General features: G+C 51.3%; 1 protein-coding gene across 1 annotated transcript in view; it reads left to right on the top strand.

Annotated features, from left to right (window-relative positions):
- LOC146788818 (exocyst complex component 1-like) overlaps positions 1-24,159 on the top strand; it is a 1,992,459-nt gene that overhangs the window by 1,355,483 nt on the left and 612,817 nt on the right. Inside the window, exon 12 of the mRNA XM_085630399.1 lies at positions 146-262. Coding sequence (XP_085486525.1) covers positions 146-262 — 117 coding nt within the window. The remainder of the gene's footprint in view (positions 1-145; positions 263-24,159) is intronic.

Genomic DNA, 24,159 nt, shown 5'->3' with positions numbered 1-24,159 from the left:
TCCCCCCGTGTGTGATGTTCAGTCGGGAGTGCCCCGTCACATGTGTGGTTCAGTCGGGAGTGCCCTTGTGTGAGGGGGTTTTTGGTTCTGTCTGCTGCCACCTGTCCAAGTGTTTTAATTCCCCTTTGTCTCTTGCTCTCTGCAGGCCCTGGATCGTGTCCTGACAGAACTGGCCCCCATGTGCATAGCTGAACAGGACTTCATCACTACATTTTTTATGCTAACCAACACGGAGAAAACAGGCATAGCGCCTCTGGATGAGGTATGTGGGATGTAGGTGCACTGCGAGGAACAAAATCCTAGTAAGACTGCTTCCCGAGGCCTGGTATATTCTGTTGTGTTAGAGATTTGAAGACTGGGCAACTATGAGAAGCTTCATGTGCTCAGTCTCAGCTTTGAGTTTCTGTATAGCACCACACACCAGTCTGTAGGTACTTCTCACTGCTGAAAGAGGCACCACAGACTGGTATAAAAGCAGAAGGTACATCGGTTCTTCTGGCTTTAGGTAACAAGCATCTGCAATGCAATAGGTCTCGCATTTACGCAAATTTAAACTATTGTCATTGAAAATGACAAAGCCCTTTATTTATGTTTTGGTTTTTAAAACATAAATAAAAGGCATTGTCATTTACAATGGTAATAGCTTAAACTCCTGCAAATGCGAGACCTATTGCATTCCAAATGCTTGAAGGCATTGCTGAGTTGCCCCCTTCTGTCTCCCATGGCCCTAAAGAGGTTCCCGTTTGCTACGAGTTAAATTAACAAGCCGGTGGGCACAAGTGCACACGAGAGACCCTCCTGCTGTAAGAGAAATCTATTAAAGAAAATAGTGCTTACACACTAAAGAAGATGTACCGTGTAACAACCAAGTAAAAGGGCCAGTCCTCATGAGAGGTTACAAATGAAGACAAGGCGGTACTAAGGAAGGACTAACAGACCTAATAACCAATCAGCATTTACGAAGGAAAATGATACAAGCCAATTACAAATATGGGCGGAGAGTGGGCGGGGCTTCAAGTACATACTCCAATACAGCATGGCTCGGTGAGCAGCGCATGTGCTGCCCAGGCTAGACCTAAAAAGGCAGATTTATTAATATAGTACATACTTTTTAAAAAGTGAATTTACATATTACTGCATCAAGAAGGCTAGGCATCGGAGTTTTGTTAGTGAAACTCTGTTTGGATTCACACTGCTTGGAACAATTGAGGGTCTCGTGTGTCTTCTTTGAGACAGACAGAGGTGACTTTATCCCAGGCTTCTGGGCCTCTGACATGTATCGGCCTCCCAACTATACTGGTAGGATTGTTTACATAGGGTGGATCTTCTCAGGGACCTGTTTGAAGTTTAGTGCCTCATAGATTGAACATTTGCTTCGAGGCGTCTCTGCGTTAGGCAGAACAGTGACAAGGCCACACTTCTGGCGAGGAGCCAGACTGAGGTTTGGAGAGCCTGGCTGGGTTTATTTCGTCTTTAAGCCCATCACGATGAAAGCATGCAGCGGATGGTCTTGCGTGGTTGATGGTGTTGTTGAATGGCATGAGTCTGCCATCAGCGTGGCAGTGCAGCACCTGTGAGGAAGGGCAGCAAGTGTCAGAGGGGTTGGAGGTGGCAGTGGACCCCTTGGTAATGTCACTGATGATCAGAGTGGCATCAAAAGCCACTCTCAGGTGTTGGATCAGGAATACTAGTGGCAGGTTCTCTCTGAGGAGGAAGGTCACGTAAAAGACATCTGGTTTGAGGTGCGGTTACTCTTAACGGTGTTTCTGTTATGCTCATTCAGGACAGCTCTCTTCCACCCAATTGTTGTAAAAATAGGCATGCCAAAGTTGGTTTAAATTCTACTTCTTTATTCAGCACACAACCTGGGGCCTCTCCTCCCTGACAGCCAGAAGCCAACTAACTCTTACGGAACCCTGAACACCTAACAATCTTGAACCATAACATTTTTACTTCATAACAACTGCTCTCTTCCACCCATCAGTGTGTAGGCGATATGCAGCTTCTCGTGCTGGTTGTGGGGGCAATAGAATACTAGCCAACATTTTAGAAGAGGAAAGTGAGAGATTAAAAAAACAATCAGGAGAATGCATTCCCCCTATTAACTTTAATTGAATAAGAGGCAAGTTCAGACGGGGGACAGCCAAAATTAAGCCATATTTTGATTCATAAATGTGGAGTCTCCTGCCTGAATCTGGTCTATTGGCATGTATGCGATAGGCAGCTTCTGATGTTGGGTATGTGGGTGATAAGCTGCTTTTGCTGTTGGTTGTTTGGGCGATAGCTGGTTATTTGGCCGATAGGTAGCTTGTGCTGTTGGTTTTTTCAGCGATAGTTGGTTGTTTGGGCAATCGACAGCCTCCTATGTTGGTTGTTTTAGTGATAGGCAACCACTAATGTTGGTTGTTTGGAGGATAGGCAGCTTCTGTGTTGGTTGCTTGGGTGATAGGTAGCGTCTGATGTTGGTCGCTTGGGCAATAGGTAGCTTCTGCTGTTCTTTGTTTGGACGATAAACAGCATCTGATTTTGGTTGTTTGGGCGATAGGCAGTCTCTCATGTTGGTTGCTTGAGCGATAGGTTGCTTCTGTTGTTGGTTGTTTGGGCAAAAGGCCACCTCTCATGTTGGTTGTTTCAGCGATAGGCAACCTCTTATGTTGGTTGGTTGGACGATATGCAGCTTCTGCTGTTAGTTGCTTGGACGATAGGTATCATCTGATGATGGTTGCTTGGGTAATAGGTAGCTTCTGGTGTTCGTTGTTTGGACGATAGACAACATCTGATTTTGGTTGTTTGGGTGATAGGTAGCCTCTCATGTTGGTTGTTTGGATGCTAGGCAGCTTCTAATATTCGTAGTTTGGTAGAGGCTTTGGCAGCCTCTCAGTTTCATTGCTAATGGCAGTTAGGTTGTTAGTTGGAAATATAGAAGTGCAGGTACTCACAATTTAGAGTGCCTGTTTGCTGTTGAGAAGTGCCTGTACTCTCCTATTAAATATATTGCAGCAGTGCTGAGAAGTGCCAGTACTCTTCCATTAAATGTACTGCAGAAATTCTGAGAAGTGCAGATACTCTCCCTTTCAAGTTAAAAAGATGTGCAGGTACTCAGTACCAGATAGTACCTGCCCATTTAAAGCACTGGCTAATCAATGGTGAATTTAAAGATGATACAAGTAGTCTGTTTAATTTCCAAGGAGTGTGTGTGTACCATTACAACACACACAGACACACAGGCCCTGAGAACTACCCAGCAGAGAACCCTTAGTTTGTTCAGATTTGTTTAAGACCCAGCCACCCTCAAATTTCAGCCGAGGTGACCTGTAAGATAGCATTCTGAGGGCATGAGAGTGAGCTTCTCTCCCCTTACTTTCAATACTATTGAGAGACAGCCATCCATTAGACACAAAGAGCAAGCTTCTCTTCACCCTAAGAGCTGACCACAAGGAGAGCCACGATGTTCAATGTTTATAGAGAACCTAGAGGTGTGACGGACACTCCTCAGACTCCTTAAGAGATTGTTTGTATTTTTCATGAATGCCCCTCTGTTCTTTAGGGGTGATACTATCAGGAGATGGTGGATCAGTGCACTCAATGGGCAAGCTTCTCTTCACCCTTAGAGGTGACCACGTGGAGAGCCTCAGAGTTGTGTGTTTACAGAGAGTTTATAGGTGTGATGGAGGTTCCTCGTGCTCTTTAGGGGAGGTTCTGTATATGTTTCATGGGTACTTCTCTGATTCCTTATGCATGATGCAATTGAGAGTTAATGGGTCAGTGGACACAGAGAGCAATAGTCTCTACCCCTTAGAGCTGACTCACAGAAAGCCCCAAGGTTGTGTACACAGAGAGTCCATAGGTGTGAAGGCCTCCTTAAAGGTTATGCATGGGAGGAAGCTGAGTGGATTAGATATAGGGTGTGGACTCCTCTTGTTCTCCTCAAGGCAGATTCAGTGGAGAGAGTCTATATTTTGTAAGAGCATTTATTTTTCTACTTAGAAGTGTCCCCTTGTAAAGATGTGCAGTAGATTGTACATACCACATTATCCAGTATTGGGGTATCTATCATAGATTCACATGCCTGAATCATTCCCCATCGTTGAGATGGGAGTCCTACGGTAAAATATCCAAGCAGTGCCTTAAATCTTTAATAGGCTATAATGGCCCAAGGCCATCTAAACAGTAGTCTCTATCCACGTCCTTTTTAAAAAAGGACTAAATGTTGGCATCCAGTCAATCGGCTGCTAGCACCCTCTAGAACACTCCAAGCATAAAACAAAATAAATAAATGTGACTTGACAGCACATTATGTTGTCTATACCATAATTTGGAAGGCCTGGATAGTTGGGCTGTCTTTATTTATCAGTGACTGTTCTGCTCTATACGTATCAGCATACAGGCGGTGGGATTTCCTTTTTGATTATTTTCACTCCAAGCAGAAGCCAGTTCTCCTCAGATTTTCACCGCACGCTGTGTGGAAGGGAGTCTCCCTGAGTGCTACTCAGTTTTCTCCTATTCAGCAAATCTAGACACCATGTCAGACAATAAAGGCCTTTTCCCCCTTGTAAAACCTGTGGGGAGAAAAGGGTCCATGTGGATGATCCACACAAGGAATGTATTTACTGCCTTTATCCCAGGCATGAGGTGAGAGATTGTAAAATTTGTTGCACCTTTTCTAACAAAACCTTCAAGGACAGAGAGGGACAATTGTTTTTTTTTTTTTAAATCTCTTTATTGAGTTTCAAACTGAGATAATGAAAACATCACAGATGTCGCCTCGCAGGGTGCCTGAGGCAAGCAAAATAAAACATTCCCAAGTGAAAGGAGTATACCTGAGGTATGTGCTTTTCAGTACATAATTGAACATCCCCTTTCGGTTTGAACACAAGCTTGTATCTGGGCTTTACACGTACAGTAATCAAAATAGCATATAACATACAGTTTAAGGTGAAGTTAAATCAGGGGTGGTGTAAGTCAGCAAGTGTTGCCTAAGTGGCTCCCAGATATCTTTAGGCCTAGATGTAGTAGGCAGCTCCTCTGCATAGAGTGCAAGAGTTTATTTGCAGTAAATTAAATCTGTAATCCAATCCTTTGTCTGAGGGCTCGGCCGACCATCCCAAGTCATAGCAACACGCCTTTTAGCCAGCAACAGAGCAATACGCACATATCTGCCTTCTCGCCTTTCAAGTGTGGTAAATAACAAAGCAAACATGTGACTTGTGTACACTGCATCTCGGCACCTGTCATCTTATGTATATGACTGAGAATCTCTTTCCAATATGTAAACACCGCAGCGCAGCTCCATGCAAGGTGACAGAAGTCTGCGTCGCCGTGTCCACACCTTTTACACCGTGCCGAATCACGGAGCCCCATCTTATACAATTTAAGGGGAGTATGGTATACTTTCAAATTAGAAATTTCAGATGAATGATTCGTAAATTACCGTTAGGCAAAAGTCTCCCAGTCAAGGCGCATATTGTTCCCAGTCCTTCACCGTTAATGGGGTTTCTAACGCAGCATTCCAACGCTCTAGGCTACGATCTGCCCCTTTCAGCGCTTCCTCCTGAATTGATTTATAAAGCTTAGTGATTAATTTCTTCTTTGTGGGAGCCACTATCAGCAACTGCAGAGAAAGGAGAGTCGGCGGTTCGGGCGGGAACGTTGGGTAGTGACATTTTAAAGCGTGCCTTAGGCGATGTGTGGTGTATATAAATAGCGGTGTGGGATTAGTGATGAAATCTAACTCAGTGTCTAACGTGCACGTGCCCTCCGACTACAAATCTTGCATGTACGTTATTCCCACATCTTTTAATGCCCTAATTGGACCAGTGCTCTGCATTACAGACAACGCTGCGTGTCCAGCCAGCGGCAGCGCCGGTGCATAGAGGGGAAACTTTCCAGCTATTCGACCCATTGCTTCCCACGCACCCACTGTCACATCTATTGGATTAATCTCTTGTTGCGGTGTGCCCCTGTGGACATGAGTAAGTATTCCCGACAGTGGTATGGGATGTGCGTCCCCGTCCTCCACTGCTACATGCGGGGTGTAATCATGTGGCCTGAACCAATAGTAGGCATATTGAGCCTGTGCACATATATAATAAAGATATAGATCGGGTGCCCCAAATCCACCTCTGGCATACGTAAGCGTCAATGTGGCCCAACTAATTCTCACCTGTTTTCCTCCCCACAGCAGTTTTAAAAGTTGTGTTTTTACCATGGCAAAGAAATGTCTGGTTAGCCTATTTGAAATGTTACAGAGCAAATACAAAAAACGTGGAAAAACTACAATTTTAACCACCGCATTATGATCTGCCAAAGATAAAGGGAGATGTATCCACGTTTCCACCTGCTCTTCCAAATGATGCAGTGCTCTACCATAGTTCTCTTTTATGACTATCTCTGGATCACGATGCACCCAAACACCCAAGTATTTGATAGGTTCGGCCCTCCAAATCAAAGGATATTCTAAGGGGGGAGGACATGTGCACAATGTTAATGGGATAATCACTGACTTTTCCCAATTGATCGTTAGTCCAGAAAAAAGGCCAAACTTAATGCACTCTCCCAGCACTGGGGAGAGGTTGGTCTGCGGCTCCCGTATAAAAAGGACCATATCGTCTGCGTACATAGAGATCCCAACCAGTCTCTGCTTGAAATTAAGCGCTGTCTGTCTATGGTGCTGACGGAGGATACAGGCGAGTGGCTCAAGCATGAGAGCAAACAGTAGAGGCGACAGCGGGCATCCCTGCCTAGTGCCTCTGTCTACTCGAAGAGGATCTGAAGTGAGACCACCCACTCTCACTCTTGCCGATGTGTCAGTATATACGAGTTGCAACCAGCGTAAAAATACATTGGGAAGACCCATTCTCCTGAAAATATGGAACATATATCCCCATTCGATGGAGTTGAAGTCCTTTGCGGCATCGAGCATCACTGCCGCAGCTTGGAGATCGGGATTTAAAATATGATACATGGCAAATATCGTGCGGAGGTTATTGGAGGTGGAGCGTCCCAGCACGAAACCAGATTGGTCCGGCAACACCATGATCGGAAGCAGCGGTTGTAGTCTGGTGGCCAATATTTTTCATCAAGGTTTATTAATGACAAAGGGCGATACGATTCGCACAGTGTCGGATCTTTATCCTTTTTTAGAAGAGTGATAATAAGCGTTTGTCTGAGAGAAGGCGGCAAAATCCCTGATTCATGAGCTTCCGCATATACCTCTAATAGATACGGGGTGATGATATCCGCATATTGTTTATAAAATTTTGAAGTGAGCCCATCAGGGCAGGGGCCTTGTTATTGGGCAGGGATTTAATGGCTTCCTGTTGGACCTAAAGACCTATGGTAGCTTGGCTCAGGTGGAAAGGCCTCATTCCAGAGGACATGTCGTGCCTGCATCCCACTCACCTCGGCACTCCAGTGTATCACCACTAAAAACGACACTACACCAACGAGTTAGATAAGTTAGAAAAGCTTTATCTTTCTTTTTATCCGGTTTTTCTTTTCTTTCAGAGGAAATCAATCAGTTTTCATTTACATCTCATTAGAGTCATAGACATAGCCCTGCACATAGTAATTTCATTGCACTTGAAATCAGGTCATTAGATATAGCACTGCACGTAGCCATTACAATGCGCTTGAAATCAGGTCATTAAATATAGCGCTTCACATAGCCATTAAAATGCACTTGAAATCAGGTCATTAACTATAGCGCTTCACATAGCCATTACAATGCGCTTGAAATCAGGTCATTAAATATAGCGCTTCACATAGCCATGACAATGCGCTTGAAATCAGGTCACTAAATATAGCACTTCTGTGGAGCCTCAAGCATAGTGCTGCATCTATCCAAGCCCTAGCGCTTCAGAGCTGGGAGTACTTCGTTGCCTGAACTCTGGCCTCACATCAGCTCCTTACTCGTGGTTAGTTGTGGCATCCCTATCGGGTTAGTCCCAGAAGAGCTGTACATACGGTCCCTGAGCGCGGCTCCGCACAGTTCCCCCCAGCGCGTCTCAGCGCCAACTTGGTCTGGGGATCCCGGTGCGAAGGGTAGAGGGGACTCTCAGCAGACTTGACAACGGGCTTCCCCCGGGGGAGGGGTGAGCTTCGGGCCTCCCTCCCTCCTCCCCTGGGGGTTACCTTACTCTGTGGCTCAACGTTGGCCCTGCCTAGGGCTCTCCGGCCTCCCGGCGATCTCCGGGTCGAGGGCCTTCTCCTTCCGCGATACCATCGAGTTGGTGGGGGATCGGAGGCACGCCCGCAGCTGCTATTGTCAGCGCGGCCTGCGGGGGCGCGGCCTCTACGGCTTCAGGAGTCGGCGGGGGCGGTGTCAGGCAGCCCGACCCGTCACGTGAGGCGGGAGGCTGGCTTCCAAGCCTAATGCGGTCTTCTTCGAATTCCGGCGGCCCTCTCACAAGATGTGCAGCGTTACTGAGGCTGCGACGGCTGCGGCGGGGCCCCGGTCCTCTTCGCGGGCCCCAGTGACCATGAGGGTGACCTTTCCAGCCCCGGGCCGCAGTGGTGAGCTATTCTTTGGGGGCAGTCCCGGCGATGGTGATACAAATTAAGGGGTGGCCTGCAGTTCGGGGGTGGCGATGTGCTCGGCACCTAGCGCCCCTTTTTCCCTCACAGCGACGCCCTTGCTCAGGGCAGGTTGGTTGGAAGGCGGCAGGCCACACGCCAGTGGCGGAACAAGACAGGGGGAACCCAGGCACAGTCAGGAAAACGGTGGACAAGGTTGAAGATGGCCACTCTCTCCCTCAGTTCCCCTCAGGGGTCCTGTCTAGGCGGGAAGCACAACCAGTTAATGTGATCCCAGGTCAGAGGTTGAAGGCAAGGCTACGTCACGAGGTAGGGGGTGGTGTCAACCAAGGGGGGGAAAAAGCAGGCCCTAAGAACAGTCAGTTTCCCCCCTTCTGCGCTCCCACCTCCCCACTCAGGTGCCTTACTCCTGACTACCCCACTTCACACCTTCTACAAAATGCCGACGCACCTCAGCTCTATTTATAGCCTGGGCCCTGACTGGCCAGAGTGGCCCAGAAGGTTCTGGAACCCCTCATGACAGCCTACGGCCCAGGTTCTGAGGTGACAGTTTAGGCCACCATTTTGTGGAGGAGCTTTCTCCCTCCCTCCATTTTAGGGAAGCACCTTGCACCACACCATTAGTGATAATGGGGCACCCAGAGCCTCTAAATCAACACCAAAAAACTAGTGGACAGAAAAATGAGAGTGTAAAGGAAGAAAAAAATAAGGAGGGAACAGCCAAAGGCTGGCAGGTCTAACACGCGTCCCCCCCAGCTGAAAGTGGGGAGAGCTACCCAATCCCTTGGGAGTTCCCTTCACTAAGGCGGAAATACCTGGAGAGACCGTCAGCATTGGCGTGGTCCACTCCTGGGCGATGTTCCACCCTAAAGTCCATTCCCTGTAGGGAGATGGACCACCTCAACAACTTAGGATTCTCGCCCCTCATGTGCATCAGCCACCTGAGGGGCCGGTGGTCGGTCTGAACCAGGAAGTGCGAGCCAAACAGGTATGGCCGCTACAGAGCCCACACCACCGCAAAAGCCTCCCTCTCAATCGCACTCCACCTCTGTTCCCGGGGGAGTAGTCTCCTAGATAGGAAGACCACAGGTTGGTCCAGACCCTCTTTATTGAGCTGCGACAGCACCGCCCCGATGCCATGCTCCGACGCATCCGTTTGGACGATGAACTCTTTGGAGAAGTCAGGGGCCCTGAGGACAGGTGCCGCACACATTGCTTGTTTCAAGGTGTCAAAGGCTCGTTGACACACCTCGGTCCAGATTACCCGTCGAGGGTGCTTCTTTGATGTAAGCTCAGTCAAGGGAGCCACGATAGTACCATACCCCTTGACGAAGCTTCGGTAGTAACCGGTGAGGCCCAGAAAGGCTCGGACCTCCGTTTGAGTCTTGGGGGGTCCCCAGGCCATGATGGTTTCGATCTTGGCCTGGAGGGGTTGCACCTTGCCCCGACCCACCAAGTGACCGAGGTACACTACCGACCCCTGCCCGATCTGGCACTTGCTGGCCTCGATCGTCAGACCTGCCTGCTGCAGGGCCTGAAGGACAGCCTGAAGGTGACCCAAATGATCCTCCCAACTGCTGCTGAAGACAGCAATGTCATCCAGGTAAGCAGCCGAGAAAGCCTCCATCCCGGAGAGGACCTGGTTCACCAGCCGCTGAAAAGTGGCAGGGGCGTTCTTGAGCCCAAAGGGCATCACGCAGAACTGGTAGTGACCCTCAGGTGTGGAGAAGGCTGATCTTTCCTTTGCTCCATCTGTTAGGGAGATCTGCCAGTACCCGGAGGTAAGGTCAAAGGTACTTAGGTATTGGGCAGCTCCCAACCGGTCAATGAACTCATCCGCCCTCGGGATAGGAAGAGCATCAGTCTTCGTCACAGAGTTCAGTCCCCTGTAATCCACACAGAACCTAAGTTCTGGGGTAGTGCCCGGTGGGGCAGCTTTAGGTACCAGTACCATCGGACTGGACCAGGGACTGCTTGAAGGTTCAATCACTCCCAGCTCGAGCATCTTGGTGACTTCACCATGGATGCTAGCCTTCACCTTATCCGACAAGCGGTAGGACTTAGACTTCACAGGTGGGCTGTCTCCTGTGTCCACATCATGGGTACACAGATGAGTCCTTCCCGGGATAAGTGAGAACAGTGAAGCATACTGCCCCAGGACCTGGCGGCAGTCTCTCCGCTGTTCGGGAGTTAGAGATGGTGAGAGGATCACTCCCTCTACCGACCCATCCTTCTCTTGGGACGCGAAAAGATCAGGGAGAGGTTCACTTTCCTCTTCCTCTGACCCATCAGTCACCATCATCAAGGTGACCTCTGATCTCTCTTGGTGGGGCTTGAGGCGGTTGACATGGTCACCCGATGGGGCTGCCTGGGGGTCTTAAGATCCACCACATAGGTGACCTTGCCCTTCTTCTCAATCACCTCAAAGGGGCCTGACCAGCGATCCTGGAGGGCGCTAAGCTCTCCAGGCTCCATGACCCACACCTTCTGGCCAGGCTCCAGCTCCACCGGGTGAGCATTTTGCTCATACCATTCCTTCATGACCGTCTGGCTGGCTTCTAGGTTTTCGGAAGCTTGCTTCCACAACCTACCCATTTGGCTATGGAAGGCCAGCATGTAGCTCACCACATCCGGGGGAAGTTTTCTGGGAGTCTTCTCCCATCCATCCTTTACCAGGCTGAGGGGTCCACGAACAGGGTGCCCATACAACAGCTCGAAGGGGCTGAAGCCCACTCCCTTCTGCGGTACCTCCCTGTAGGAGAACAGCAAGCAAGGCAGGAGGACGTCCCATTTCCTCCGCAGGCTCTCAGGCAGACTCCTGATCATGCCCTTCAAGGTTTTGTTAAACCTCTCCACCAGACCATTGGTCTGGGGGTGATAAGGGGTGGAGAACCGGTAAGTGACTCCACACTCCTTCCACATAGCCCACATGTATGCCGACATGAAGTTGGTACCTCTGTCAGACACAACTTCCTTGGGGAACCCCATCCGGGTGAAAATTCCCATCAGGGCCCGTGCCACCGCACGTGCGGTAATGGTCCTCAGAGGAATAGCCTCTGGGTACCGGGTGGCATGATCCACCAGAACCAGGATAAACCTGTGACCGGCAGACGTTGGTGGATCCAATGGCCCAACAATGTCGATGCCCACCCTCTCAAAGGGGATGCCAACGACAGGCAGTGGTTCCAGGGGAGCCTTCAGCTTCACCCCTGTTTTCCCACTAGCTTGGCAGGTGACACACGTCCTACAAAAAGTGTTGGACGTAATCCTCATCTGAGGCCAATAGAAGTGAGGGACAAGCCGAGCAAAGGTCTTGTCCTGTCCCAAGTGTCCTGCCAAGGGTATCTCGTGAGCCAATTCCAAAAGGAAGGCTCGGTAACGCTGGGGAACCACCAAGGCCCGGGATGATCCATGCACCGGAGCCTTGGGTTCGCTATAGAGGAGACCATCCTCCCAATATATGTGGAAGTTCCCCGAATCGTTACCCGCTGCCTGGGCTTTGGCCCGTCGCCGTAAGCCCTCAAGGGTGGGGCACTCCTTCTGGGCCCGACAAAAATCCTCCCTGGTAGGTCCTCCCTCCACCTGCCATTCTGCAGGGGTAGGTAAGCCCTCCAGGGAAGTCACATCCCCCTCTGTGGACTCCGGGACCACCTCAGTTGCCCCATCCATCTTACGAGGTGCAGATGCCGGGGCAGGCTTCCCCTGTCCCTGTTTACCCTTTTTGGCAGCTGGTTGGGCCTTTGTCCCAGGCTCCAACCTCTGTGAACTCCCCCTCCGGGCAGTCACGCACTGCGTGTTGGCACAAGTCCACTCAGGCGACCCCAACATCTCCATATGAGCCTTGAACTCGACCTCCTTCCAGACCGTATGTTCAAGGTCATTTCCCAACAGACAGTCGACCGGCATGGCAGGGCTTACCGCAACTCAAAGAGGACCCGCAACCCCTCCCCACTCAAAGGGAATCTGAGCCACCGGATAGTGACCCTCTCGGTTGTAAGCCATCACAACCAGGTGGACTACGTTGGGAATCACCTGCTCTGGAGACACCAGCTGACTCCTTACCATAGTCATGCTGGCTCCTGTGTCCCTCAGAGCCTCCACCCTCTGGGCATTGATGGTGACCCATTGCCCGTACTTGGTAGTATTCGAGGGCACATGGGTCTTAGGAACCATCTCGCAATCTCCCAGGGACACTAATGTTAGCCCTGCCCACTCACCTCCCTTATCTAAGGGCAACTCCTCCCCGAGCACTGCACTCACCACCCCAGGGGTCTTTCTTCCAGTGGGAGGGTGTGGTCTCTTGGGACACTTGGTATCCCCCTTATAGTGCCCAATCTCGCCACACTCATAACAACGGACAACCCTAGGCTGCTGACCACAGTCAGGATAAGGGGGTTTGTGGGGGCCAACCTTAGGAGGGAATCCTGATCCCTTTCCCAGCGAACTCTTTTGGGGGCCTTTAGGGAACTCCTTCTTTTTGTCTCCCCCCTCTTTCTTCTGGGGAGCGCCCTGACCAGTCCCTTGGAAATTCCCCCCAGTTCCTTTTAGAGACACCCGGGTACTAGCACAGATGTTCGCCTCCTCTGCAAGCTTCCTAGGATTAGTTAGCTTGCTGTCCACCAGGTGTTGACGCAGCTCCGGAAAACTTTTCTCGAGGAGGTGCTCCCTCAAAAACAGGTTATACAACCCCTCGTAGTCCTTTACTTCACTGCCCTGCACCCAGCCCTCCAAAGCTTTTTTTGCGTAGTCCAGGAAGTCCACCCAATTCTGGGCGGCCAGCTTTTGGCTACCCCGGAATCTCTGCCTGTACTTCTCAGGGGTCAGCCCAAATTTCACAATCAAGGCGACCCTCATGGTGGGGTAATTGGTCTGCTCCCGTTGTTCTAGGGCTAAAAGGGCATCCCTCCCCACCTGAGGCATGTACCTGTACAGACCACCCCCCTACTGAGTTTCCGGGATCCCATGGGCTCGTAAGGAGACCTCATAGGCAGCCAACCACTTGGCGATGTCGTCCCCAACACTGTAGCTGGCAACTACGTCCTTTGGTAAGTGGGGTCTAGGTTCCCTGGGAACTTCTTTCTGTACACTGCCACCATAAGGACTACTGGGGGTCCCTAACTGAAGGGCCTTGAGTTCTAATTCTTTTAAATGGAGCTCATGAAGGAACCTCCGCTCTTCCCTCTCCTTCTCCAAGCGGGCTAATTCCATCCTGAATTGCCTCTCCTCCCTCCTGTCGGCTAAGTCGGCCGAAGACAGGCTTCCCCCCGAAGCGCTACTACCGGCGCTTGAAGGCACCCTGAGTCCTGCAACCATATTGCTGCTCTCAGTGGGAAGAAGTGTCTCTGCCCCTTCCGTGGTGTCCGATCCCGGTCCCTCCTCCTCCCGTCCCCCGCTAGGGTGGGCCATCACCCAGGCTCTCAAGCTAGTCTGGAGCTCCTCTCTCTTTGCTCCCTGCTTGAAAAATACCCCCCTCTCCTGACTGAATTCCTTTAACTGGGTTACAGTGTACTCTTCTGGACTACCCAGCTCAAACTCCATCCTGCCAGGTGGGGCCCTAAACACTGCGCAAAAGAACTCTCAAAGTAAGAAGAACCTTCTTTCAAAAGGAAGCCACACCAGGGGACAGAGATAATTTCAAAAATTCCAATCAGGGAGACAACCTGAAGAAAACTCCAATAAAAACAAAAACAAAAATCAGGTGTAGGGTGCGTGGCGCACACTGAATTGCTGATGAGTGGACGCAAGCACAAGCTCAGGATCCCACCGCTGAACACCAACTCATGGGACCTAAAGACCTATGGTAGCTTGGCTCAGGTGGAAAGGCCTCATTCCAGAGAACATGTCGTGCTTGCATCCCACTCACCTCGGCACTCGAGTGTATCACCACTAAAAACGACACTACACCAAGGAGTTAGAAAAGTTAGAAAAGCTTTATCTTTCTTTTTATCCAGTTTTTCTTTTCTTTCAGAGGAAATCAATCAGTTTTCATTTACATCTCATTAGGGTCATAGACATAGCCCTGCACATAGTAATTTCATTGCACTTGAAATCAGGTCATTAGGTATAGCACTGCACGTAGCCATTACAATGCGCTTGAAATCAGGTAATTAAATACAGCGCTTCACATAGCCATTACAATACGCTTGAAATCAGGTCACTAAATATAGCACTTCAGTGGAGCCTCAAGCATAGTGCTGCATCTATCCAAGCCCTAGCGCTTCAGAGCTGGGAGTACTTTGTTGCCTGAGCTCTGGCCTCACATCAGCTCCTTACTCGTGGTTAGTTGTGGCAGCCCTATCGGGTTAGTCCCAGAAGAGCTGAACATACGGTCCCTGAGCGCGGCTCCGCACAGTTCCCCCCAGCGCGTCTCAACGCCAACTTGGTCTGGGGATCCCGGTGCGAAGGGTAGAGGGGACTCTCAGCAGACTTGACAACGGGCTTCCCCCGGGGGAGGGGCGAGCTTCGGGCCTCCCGCCCTCCTCCCCTGGGGGTTACCTTACTCTGTGGCTCAACGTTGGCCCTGGCGAGGGCTCTCCGGCCTCCCGGCGATCTCCGGGTCGAGGGCCTCCTCCTTCGGCGATACCATCGAGTTGGTGGGGGATCGGAGGCGCGCCCACGGCTGCTGTTGTCAGCACGGCCTGTGGGGGCGTGGCCTCTACGGCTTCAGGAGTCGGCAGGGCGGCGTCAGGCAGCCCGCCCCAGTCACGTGAGGCGGGAGGCTGGCTTCCAAGCCTAAAGCGGTATTCTTCGAATTCCGGCGGCCCTCTCACAAGATGTGCTGCGTTACTGAGGCTGCGACGGCTGCGGCGGGCCCCGGTCCTCTTCGCGGGCCCCAGTGACCATGAGGGTGACCTTTCCGGCCCCGGGCCGCAGCGGTGAGTTATTCTTTGGGGGCAGCCCCGGCGATGGTGATACAAATTAAGGGGTGGCCTGCAGTTCGGGGGTGGCGATGTGCTCGGCGCCTAGCGCCCCTTTTTCCCTCACAGCGACGCCCTGGCTCAGGGCAGGTTGGTTGGAAGGCGGCAGGCCACACGCCAGTGGCGGAACAAGACAGGGGGAACGCAGGCACAGTCAGGAAAACGGTGGACAGGGTTTTTTTTTTTAATTTATTTTTTTAAACTTTTTATTTAGTTTTGAAAAACATAACAATGCGAGAATATCGGCTGTGCAGACATTTAGGAACAAGTGCGGAGATACATCATTACACTCCCCCCTCATATACAAACAGCAGTTCAACATCATGGCAGCAGACCATAGAAAGACCCCCCATCCAGAGCCCACCCGTCTCATCCGCCCGTGTCCACTAAAGGGGAATGACGCAGTCAGGACACACCAACCATGTGCAGCGGGCACCCCCATCTTCGGCTCAGCTCCCCCAATGCGGCCCGCCCCGAGAGCGCACATCCCCCCAATACCCAACAGGGAGGACTACCAGAGCTACCCCACTCCCGTAGGCACTATTCCGGGACTGGCTCGCGGTGGGGAAGAGCTCGGGAGGTTAGCGATATAGGTCTTGTAGGGGCCCCAGATATCTTTGGGACGCGCCACTGCAGGGAGGAGACTAGCGTAGATCTCGCTATTTGTGCTGCAATAAGCCATAGACGTGAGCCATGTCCCGGCCGTGGGGGCCGTTCTACCGCCCCAATGTTTTGCCACCTCACGCTTGGCGAGTAGCAGGCCCAGGGAGGCTAGCCTGCGGACGTTCTTGGGGAAGTTCACTGTGTAGCCCAATAACGCAACCTCCGGAGTGGGAACCAGCGTGAGCTCCAACATAACGCCAAGGATCTCATGTATCTGCGTCCAGTATGATTGCAGTCTGGGGCACGTCCAGGACAGATGTGCAAAGTCAGCGTGTGGTGCAGCGCATTTCCAACATGTGTGCGGGCGCGCAGGGTCAATGGCGTGGAGCCTAGCTGGGGTCATGTAGCAGCGGCGAAGAAATTTATAATGGAGGAGCTTATGTCGACTATTGAGCGATATCGCGTTAGTGACTTTGCAACAAGCGGTCCATTGGTCATCTGTGATCGGCCTACCCAAATCTGCCTCCCAGGCCGCTCTCAATCGGCCATCCTCACATGGAACCAGCGCCGCGCATGCCTTATAAAGCTTAGAAACCATATGGGCACCCGAGTCCTTGTCAATGAGGAGAGTTAGAGGCTCGAAGGATGCTGGCTCGAGAGGGAATCCCGCAATGTCTGAACGAGCCGCACAATAAAGCCGGCGCAGGACAAATTTGTCCATGAACGTGGCCTCACTGAAGCGCTCCTCCTCCGAGACCGAAAATATGTGGCCCCCAGGGTAGAGGTCTCCGATCTTAGTAAGGTGAAACTTGGTCAAAGTACGCTGAACCAGCGCCTCCCCCGTGCCAGACAGCAATCCGGGGTTGGGAAGTGGAAGAGAAGAGGAGTAGAGGAGAGGCTGGGCTAGATAGTGAGTAAGACGATGCCACGCCCAGCTTGTGGTGGACACCGTTTGAATATCAACTGGGTCCCGGGGAACCCCCTTTGGCAACACAGCCGCTAAACGGCCCGGGAGAACGAAATCCGCCTCGGGACGCAGGAACGGAATACGAGCGTCAGGGTGGTACCAGGCATAGGCGTGCGCACATTGCGCAACCAGATAGTACAAATACAGATCCGGTACCCCGAGGCCGCCCCTATCAGGAGGGAGCGTGAGGGTCTTCCAACCGATCCGGGGGTGCTTCCCGCCCCATACCAGCCTGATCAGCTGGGATCGCAGCGTGGAGAAGAAGGCCCGGGCGACAGGGACAGGGATATTATTGAAGAGGTATAAAAATCTAGGGAGAACTATCATTTTTATGATTGCAATTCTGGCCGACATGGACAGTGGGAGCCTCAACCATCCCTCCACCTGTGTCTCCAGCCTGTCCAAAGCGCGGCCATAGTTGAGGCGGATAAGTTAGTCCGTGTTAAGATGGATCTGTATGCCCAGGTACCGAACCGAGTCAGAGCACCACTCCAACGGGTACTCGCACTGCCATGGGGAGGTGCTGCTGGTTAATGGGAAGATTACGGACTTATGCCAGTTGATGCCCAGCCCGGAGTGTGCGCCGAAACGAAGGATCTCCCGTATCAGGGGGGCTAGGTTGACCTGCGGTTCTCTTACATACAGTATGGTGTCATCTGCGTAGAGGGACGCAAGCAAGGGACCCGTCCGGAACTGGAGACCCCTGTGGAGATGGCGCTCCTGGAAATGTCGGATCAAGGGGTCCATGGCCAAAATGAACAGTAGCGGTGAGAGTGGACAGCCCTGCCGCGTACCACGCGTTAAAGAGAAGGGACAGGACAGCGTGCCATTGATACGCAATCGGGCCGTGGGGCGGCTATACAAAAGCCGCGTGGTAGCAAGGAAGTTCTCCGGCATGCCCATACGTTGCATGACGGAGAGAAAGAAAGGCCATTCTAGAGTGTCGAAGGCCTTCTCGGTATCCAGGAGGACCGCCGCCGCAGGCGTGGCAGGGTTAATTCTATGGAGGACCGTGAAAAGCGTTCGCAGATTTAAAGACGTAGAGCGACGCGGGACAAAGCCCGATTGGACGGGTGAAATGATAAATTCCATCAATTGAGAGAGCCTGTTGGCCACTATCTTTGCCAGGATCTTGTAGTCAAAGTTTAAAAGGGAGAGGGGCCGATAGGAACTACACAACGTCGGGTCCTTGTTTGGTTTTGGAAGTAGGACGATTACCGCCTCGCTGAGGGTAGCCGGAAGGGAGCCGCGCTCCAGAGCCTCCGCATACACTTCTATCAGTTGTGGCGCCAGCTGATCAGAGAAAGCCTTATAAAAATCCCCGGAGAAGCCATCGAGGCCGGGGGCTGTGGACCCGCGAAGCACCTTAATCGCCCCGCGCACCTCCGCCACAGTTATAGGCTCCGCCATGAACTCCTGCATGCCCTTATCGAGGAACACAAGTACGATTTCCGACAAGTAGGCCGCACGAGAGGCTGGGGATTCCCCCAGCTTGGTCTTGTATAGTTCGGAGAAGTAGGTCAGGAATTCATCTCTGATCTCCGTGGGAGTTGTGCGGAGCGAGCCATCCACGCCCCTCACCTCAACTATCAAGGACTTACCATACGGAGGCCTCAAAGCCTGAGCCAGTGTGCGTCCCGGCCTGTCTCCCTCACCATATCTACGCGCCGTCTGGTACTTCCCAAGATACAGAATCTCCCTGTCCGCAGCCTCCCGGAAGTCAGTCAGGAGGCGAAGCCGTCTAGCGGACACGTCCCCAGCCTGCCCACGCTGCGCCTCAGCATCAATCGACTCTAGCTGTGCCTCCAGTTGCTTAATGGTTGCGCGCAGCGCCTTCAGGACCCCAGAGTGCTTGGCTATGCAAATCCCCCTGATGTAGGCCTTAAACCCCTCCCAGAGCGCGGCCTGAGAGTCTACAGATCCTGCATTAATCGTGAAGTAGTCCTCTATCGCCTCGGAAATCTCGTGGACAAATAGGTCATCCAGCAGTGCTCTCCCAGGGAATCGCCACTGTCGCTCAAAACCCTCGGGGCGCGGGACATCCAAGCGGAGCAACACAGGGGAGTGGTCTGAGTACGTTCTAGGGAGAGTAAGGAGCCCACCAAACCATGGGGACAGGCCCGGGGACAGCAGCCAATAGTCAATTCTGGTCCAAGTGTTGTGTTGCCCCGAGAAATGTGTGTAGTCAGTGGTGTTTGGGTTGCGCCTGCGCCAAATATCTACTAGGGAGAACTGGTGACAAAGGTCCAAAAGAGCGCGCCGCGCCCTGGGCTTGGAAGGAGCAGCCCCAGATGTGCTATCCAAATCAGCATCTAGCAATAAGTTAAAGTCGCCGCCAAGAATGAGGCCCGCTGGTTCAAGCGTCGCAAGCTGGGCAGTCAGCGCATGAAAAAATTCCGGGGAATCAGTGTTAGGGGCATACACACATACCAGGATGACCGCATGACCCATCAACACCCCTCGTACTATGCAGAAGCGACCCTCCGGATCCCCCCGGAACAGCTGGCAATGAAACGGGACTCTCTTGTGAATCAGCACCGCGGTGCCTCGGGCGTAATTGCTAAAATTGGAGAAGTATCTATGGGCGCCCCAGGAAGCTGCAAAGCGAGCGGGAACAGAGGTGTGTAAATGCGTTTCTTGCAGGAAGGCAATGTCGACCCTGTGTCGATTCAGATAGTGTAGTACCTGCTTGCATTTTCGTTGATTGTTCAGGCCTCTGACGTTCCAAGACATGAGTGAAAGGCCAAGGGGGGAACGGTGGACAGGGTTGGAGATGGTCACTCTCTCCCTCAGTTCCCCTCAGGGGTCCTGTCTAGGCGGGAAGCACAGCCAGTTAATGTGATCCCAGGTCAGAGGTTGAAGGCAAGGCTAGGTCACGAGGAAGGGGATGGTGTCAACCAAGGGGGGGGGAAAGCAGGCCCTAAGAACAGTCTGTTTCCCCCCTTCTGCGCTCCCACCTCCCCACTCAGGTGCCTTACTCCTGACTACCCCACTTCACACCTTCTACAAAATGGCCGACGCACCTCACCTCTATATATAGCCTGGGCCCTGACTGGCCAGAGTGGCCCAGAAGGTTCTGGAACCCCTCATGACAGCCTATGGCCCAGGTTCTGAGGTGACAGTTTAGGCCACCATTTTGTGGAGGAGCTTTCTCCCTCCCTCCATTTTAGGGAAGCACCTTGCGCCACACCATCAATTAGTGATAATGGGGCACCCAGAGCCTCTAAATCAACACCAAAAAAACTAGTGGACAGAAAAATTAGAGGGTAAAGGAAGAAAAAAATAAGGAGGGAACAGCCAAAGGCTGGCAGGTCTAACACGCTTCCGTAATATCGGACTCCCCTATGGGCTTGCCAAGATATTCACGATGGCCGTCCGCAAGCCACACACAAGCGACTTCCTCCAAGTATTCAGACAGAGCGGCTTCATCGCATGTGCCTCGAGAAGCATATAGCTCGCCGTAAAAAATCCTAAACTGTTCCACGATGTCCCGGAATTGATAATGCTCCTCCCCATTTCCATCCACTATCTTATGAATATGATGATGGTGAGCTCGAAATTGCAGTGTCTCGGCAAGCTTTCTACCAGGGCGTCCAGCCTCACCATAAGCTCTGGCCACATGTCGCCGCGACATATCTTATCTCTGTGTCCGCCAGCTCATCATATTCTTTTAATAAAGCGTGGAGTCTATCAAGGGGAGTAGTCGCCGGATATGTGCTATATTGCGTTTCGAGTACACTCAGCTGTGTTTCAAGCTTCGTCAACTGACCCCTGAGATCCCTCAAGATCCCCGAAGTGGTGCTTATACAAACCCCACGAATTGTGATCTTGAATGCCTCCCACAAGATAGCCGGGCTGTCTACTGTCCCTTCATTCAACTCGAAATATTGCTTGATTGCCTGTCTAATTGTGTCTTCATAGAGAGGATCAAGTATTACCTCAGCTCTAAATCTCCAGGTGAAAGGGAAGTGCGTGGTAGTCGGTATTTGGACTTCGAGCATTATAGGGTTATGATCTGAGAGCGTGCGAGGTAGATTATACACCTTTGTTACCCATCCATTAGCTTCTTCATTTAATAGCCAATAGTCTAACCTGGACCAGCTGTGATGCGCCGGCGTTACATGTGTACCCACTCTAACTGTGGCATCGTCCAAGCCCATTTCTGCCATAGCATCACGCACACACTGCGCAATTTTGATCGTACGCGCTCCGTGAGGGTTGGACTTATCTAGGCGTGTATTGAAGTCACCTCCCCACAGTGTCGCAGCATCCAGCCACGTTCGGAGCACTCCCAGCAACTGAACAAAGGTATGTGGCTCATCTACCACTGGGCCATATACATTAATGAGTGTAATCAGTGTGTTACTCAACTTGCCCTGCAATAGTGCCCAACGGCCTTCACTGTCAGTCTGTGTCCACGTTGGGGAAGAACACCCCTGGCATATGTAGACAATGAAGATGCCGCCCTGTGCCCTGCCCACTTGCGTGCAATACTGTTCTCTCTCTGCTTGGATAAATGCGTTTCTTGCAGTAGGGCAATATGAATCTTGTGCCTATCTAAATACGCTAATACCTGCCTGACTTTTTTAGGAGTATTTAGCCCCCGAATATTCCATGTTATACAGTTGTACCTCTCTACGGATACATTGCGTGATTCTGCATATAAGTATTGTCATTTTCAAGCACATCAAAAGCCTATTTTGATCTGTGTCTGTTTCCATTTTGTTCAAGATAACAACAACCCCAATCTGATGCAAAAACCCTCTCCCACCACCCGCCCACTTTGGCAACCCCAATGCACCAAAGACAGTCCCTGCAATAACTTCCCCACTGTTAGACCTGGCACCATTGGCGTGAGTCTCCCTTCCATTTTTCGCTGTGTCTCCTCTGTTTTTGCTGGTTATAGATGCTCTGGGCGCTGTGCCACTGCCATTCAGTGCCACAGCGGGAATGCTCCCTTTGTAAAGATGACATGTGAATTGGTACATCCATGATTGGCTTATTTGGTTTACCAGTTTGTCCCTAGTAGGGTGGCTTGTGTGTGCCCAGGGCTGGTAAACCGAATGCTGCTGGTGGGCCTGCAGCACTGGTTTGTGCCACCCACAGAAGCAGCTTGTAAAGTGTGTCTCAGACCTGCCACTGCAGCGTCTGTGTGCAGTCCAGAACTGCCATCTTGGCTGTGAAGTGCACCCACTTCCCAGCCCCTGAACCTTCCCTTGGCATCCTGTAAGCCACCCTTATGATAGGGTGCATTGTATGTGTAAGGTAGGACATGCTCTGATGTGTGTAGCATGTCCTAGTAGTGAATTACACCCAATTTCGTTTTTCACTACTGTAAGGCTACCTGTTCTCCATAGGCCAGAATGGGAGGTCTGAGCTATTACACCCTATATTCCTGACCCACAGAACATGGTAGAAAAACGAATTTAGTATGCCTGGGCTCAGAATATTAAAATACATCTTTTAGTGAAGGTTATTTTTATATTCTGTGTTTGAAACTACCACTTTTAGAGTATAGGTACTTTCTTACCTAAGCCTTCCAGTGTGCTCTGCTATTATGTGTATTGGCTGTCTGGTTTTGGAGGGACAGGGCAGGCTGAGTCAGACCTGGGTTGAATAAAGAGATCTGCCTTGGAGTGAGGGGAGGGGTAGCTCCTGCACTTGAATAGGGCTGTGCCTGGCAAGGTGAATGCTGGCTCCACCTCCCACTGTGCGTCTGAAGGCAGACCCCCTCTTTTTGAAAGGAAGGATGCAGCCTGGTAAACAAAGTTCTCCAGGGCTGGGCAGAACTGGTTCTGGCTGGGTTCAGAGACTTGTGACTCCTAAGAACAAAGACTTTGGGGGTATAAATATTTGTGCCCCAACCCCTACAATTTGTATTGCTCCTGGACAACAAGAAGAACCTCTGTCCGTGTGACTACAGGAATCTGCAGGAGAAGGACTGTCCTTGTGCTTGTGTGCTGTTTCTTGGACTGGCCTGCAGTGGTTACTACTGGACTTGGAAAAAGAGGAAAATGACTTTGAAGGAACTTTTATTTTGTGGCTACAGCAATCACCCAAGGGCTAGTAGAGAGCTAGCCTCCTGCAGGGGTCTCAGGCACACCAGACTCCACCACCACCCTCCTGTGTCCTCCCAGCGAGGATTCCTATCTGCAGGTGAGGCTCCTGTGAGTTCCAGGGCCTCTAGTTCTACTGCTGAGAAAAGAGTGCTGAAAATCATCGCTAACCCCTGTTAGCGGGCCGCTGCAGCTGGTGAGCGTGAGAAAAATTGTCGCTCTGCTGCCGCCGAGCGCTCGCTAACCCCGAAGATTATCGCATCACCCATCAGCGGGCCTGAAAACGCCCGCTATCCCGAAGATTATCGCATCACCCGTCAGTGGGCCTGAAAACGCCCGCTATCCCGAAGATCGTCGCAGAGCCTGTCAGCGGGTCTGAAAACGCTCGCTGACCCAAGTGATTGAATTGCCTGTCAGCGGGTCTGAAAACGCTCGCTAACCCAAGGATTGTCGCATTGCCTGTTAGCGTGCCCCAAAGCGCTCGCTAACCCCAAATCATCGCATCAAGCTCATCGCAGCGCGGACACCGAGCGTTCGCCATTTTCCCCGCATCGCATCAGGATCGTCGCTCCCTCGTGGAGCGCCATTTTCTTTAATCGCAGCAAGATCGCACACGCAACAGGCTCGGTGCATCATCCTCCCTTAGCGGCAAGGATTTTATCGCATCACCGGCTTAGCGTGAAGAAGTTTGTCGCTTTATCCTGCCCGCAACCCAGCACATCATCCTCCCTTGTGGTAAGGATTCAACGCATCGCTGGTTAGCGTGAGGAAATTTATCGCTACAACTCCTTCGCGGCATTTTTGTTGCTTTGCTACAGAATCCAGATACTTTGTGAGTAAAAGGGTCGCAGAGACCACTGCATTGAACTGAACATCATTTTGTGCACCTTGAACTATTTTTGCAGCATTTTTAAAGCAACCATATTTTTCTAGTATTGTGGATTTTTACTGTTATTGGTCTTGTGATTAAGTCTATATAAATATACCTATTTTTTATAACTACTTGAGTGGTGTCCATTTGTAGTGTTCCTCATTGTATTACTGTGTATGGTCATAAATGCTTCACACACTGCGTCTGAGA

Source organism: Triturus cristatus, chromosome 10 (genome assembly GCF_964204655.1).
Source record: "Triturus cristatus chromosome 10, aTriCri1.1, whole genome shotgun sequence".
NCBI classification, from domain to species: domain Eukaryota; kingdom Metazoa; phylum Chordata; class Amphibia; order Caudata; family Salamandridae; genus Triturus; species Triturus cristatus.
Note: the sequence above shows the minus strand (reverse complement) of the source record. Positions and strands in the feature narration are given on the sequence as shown.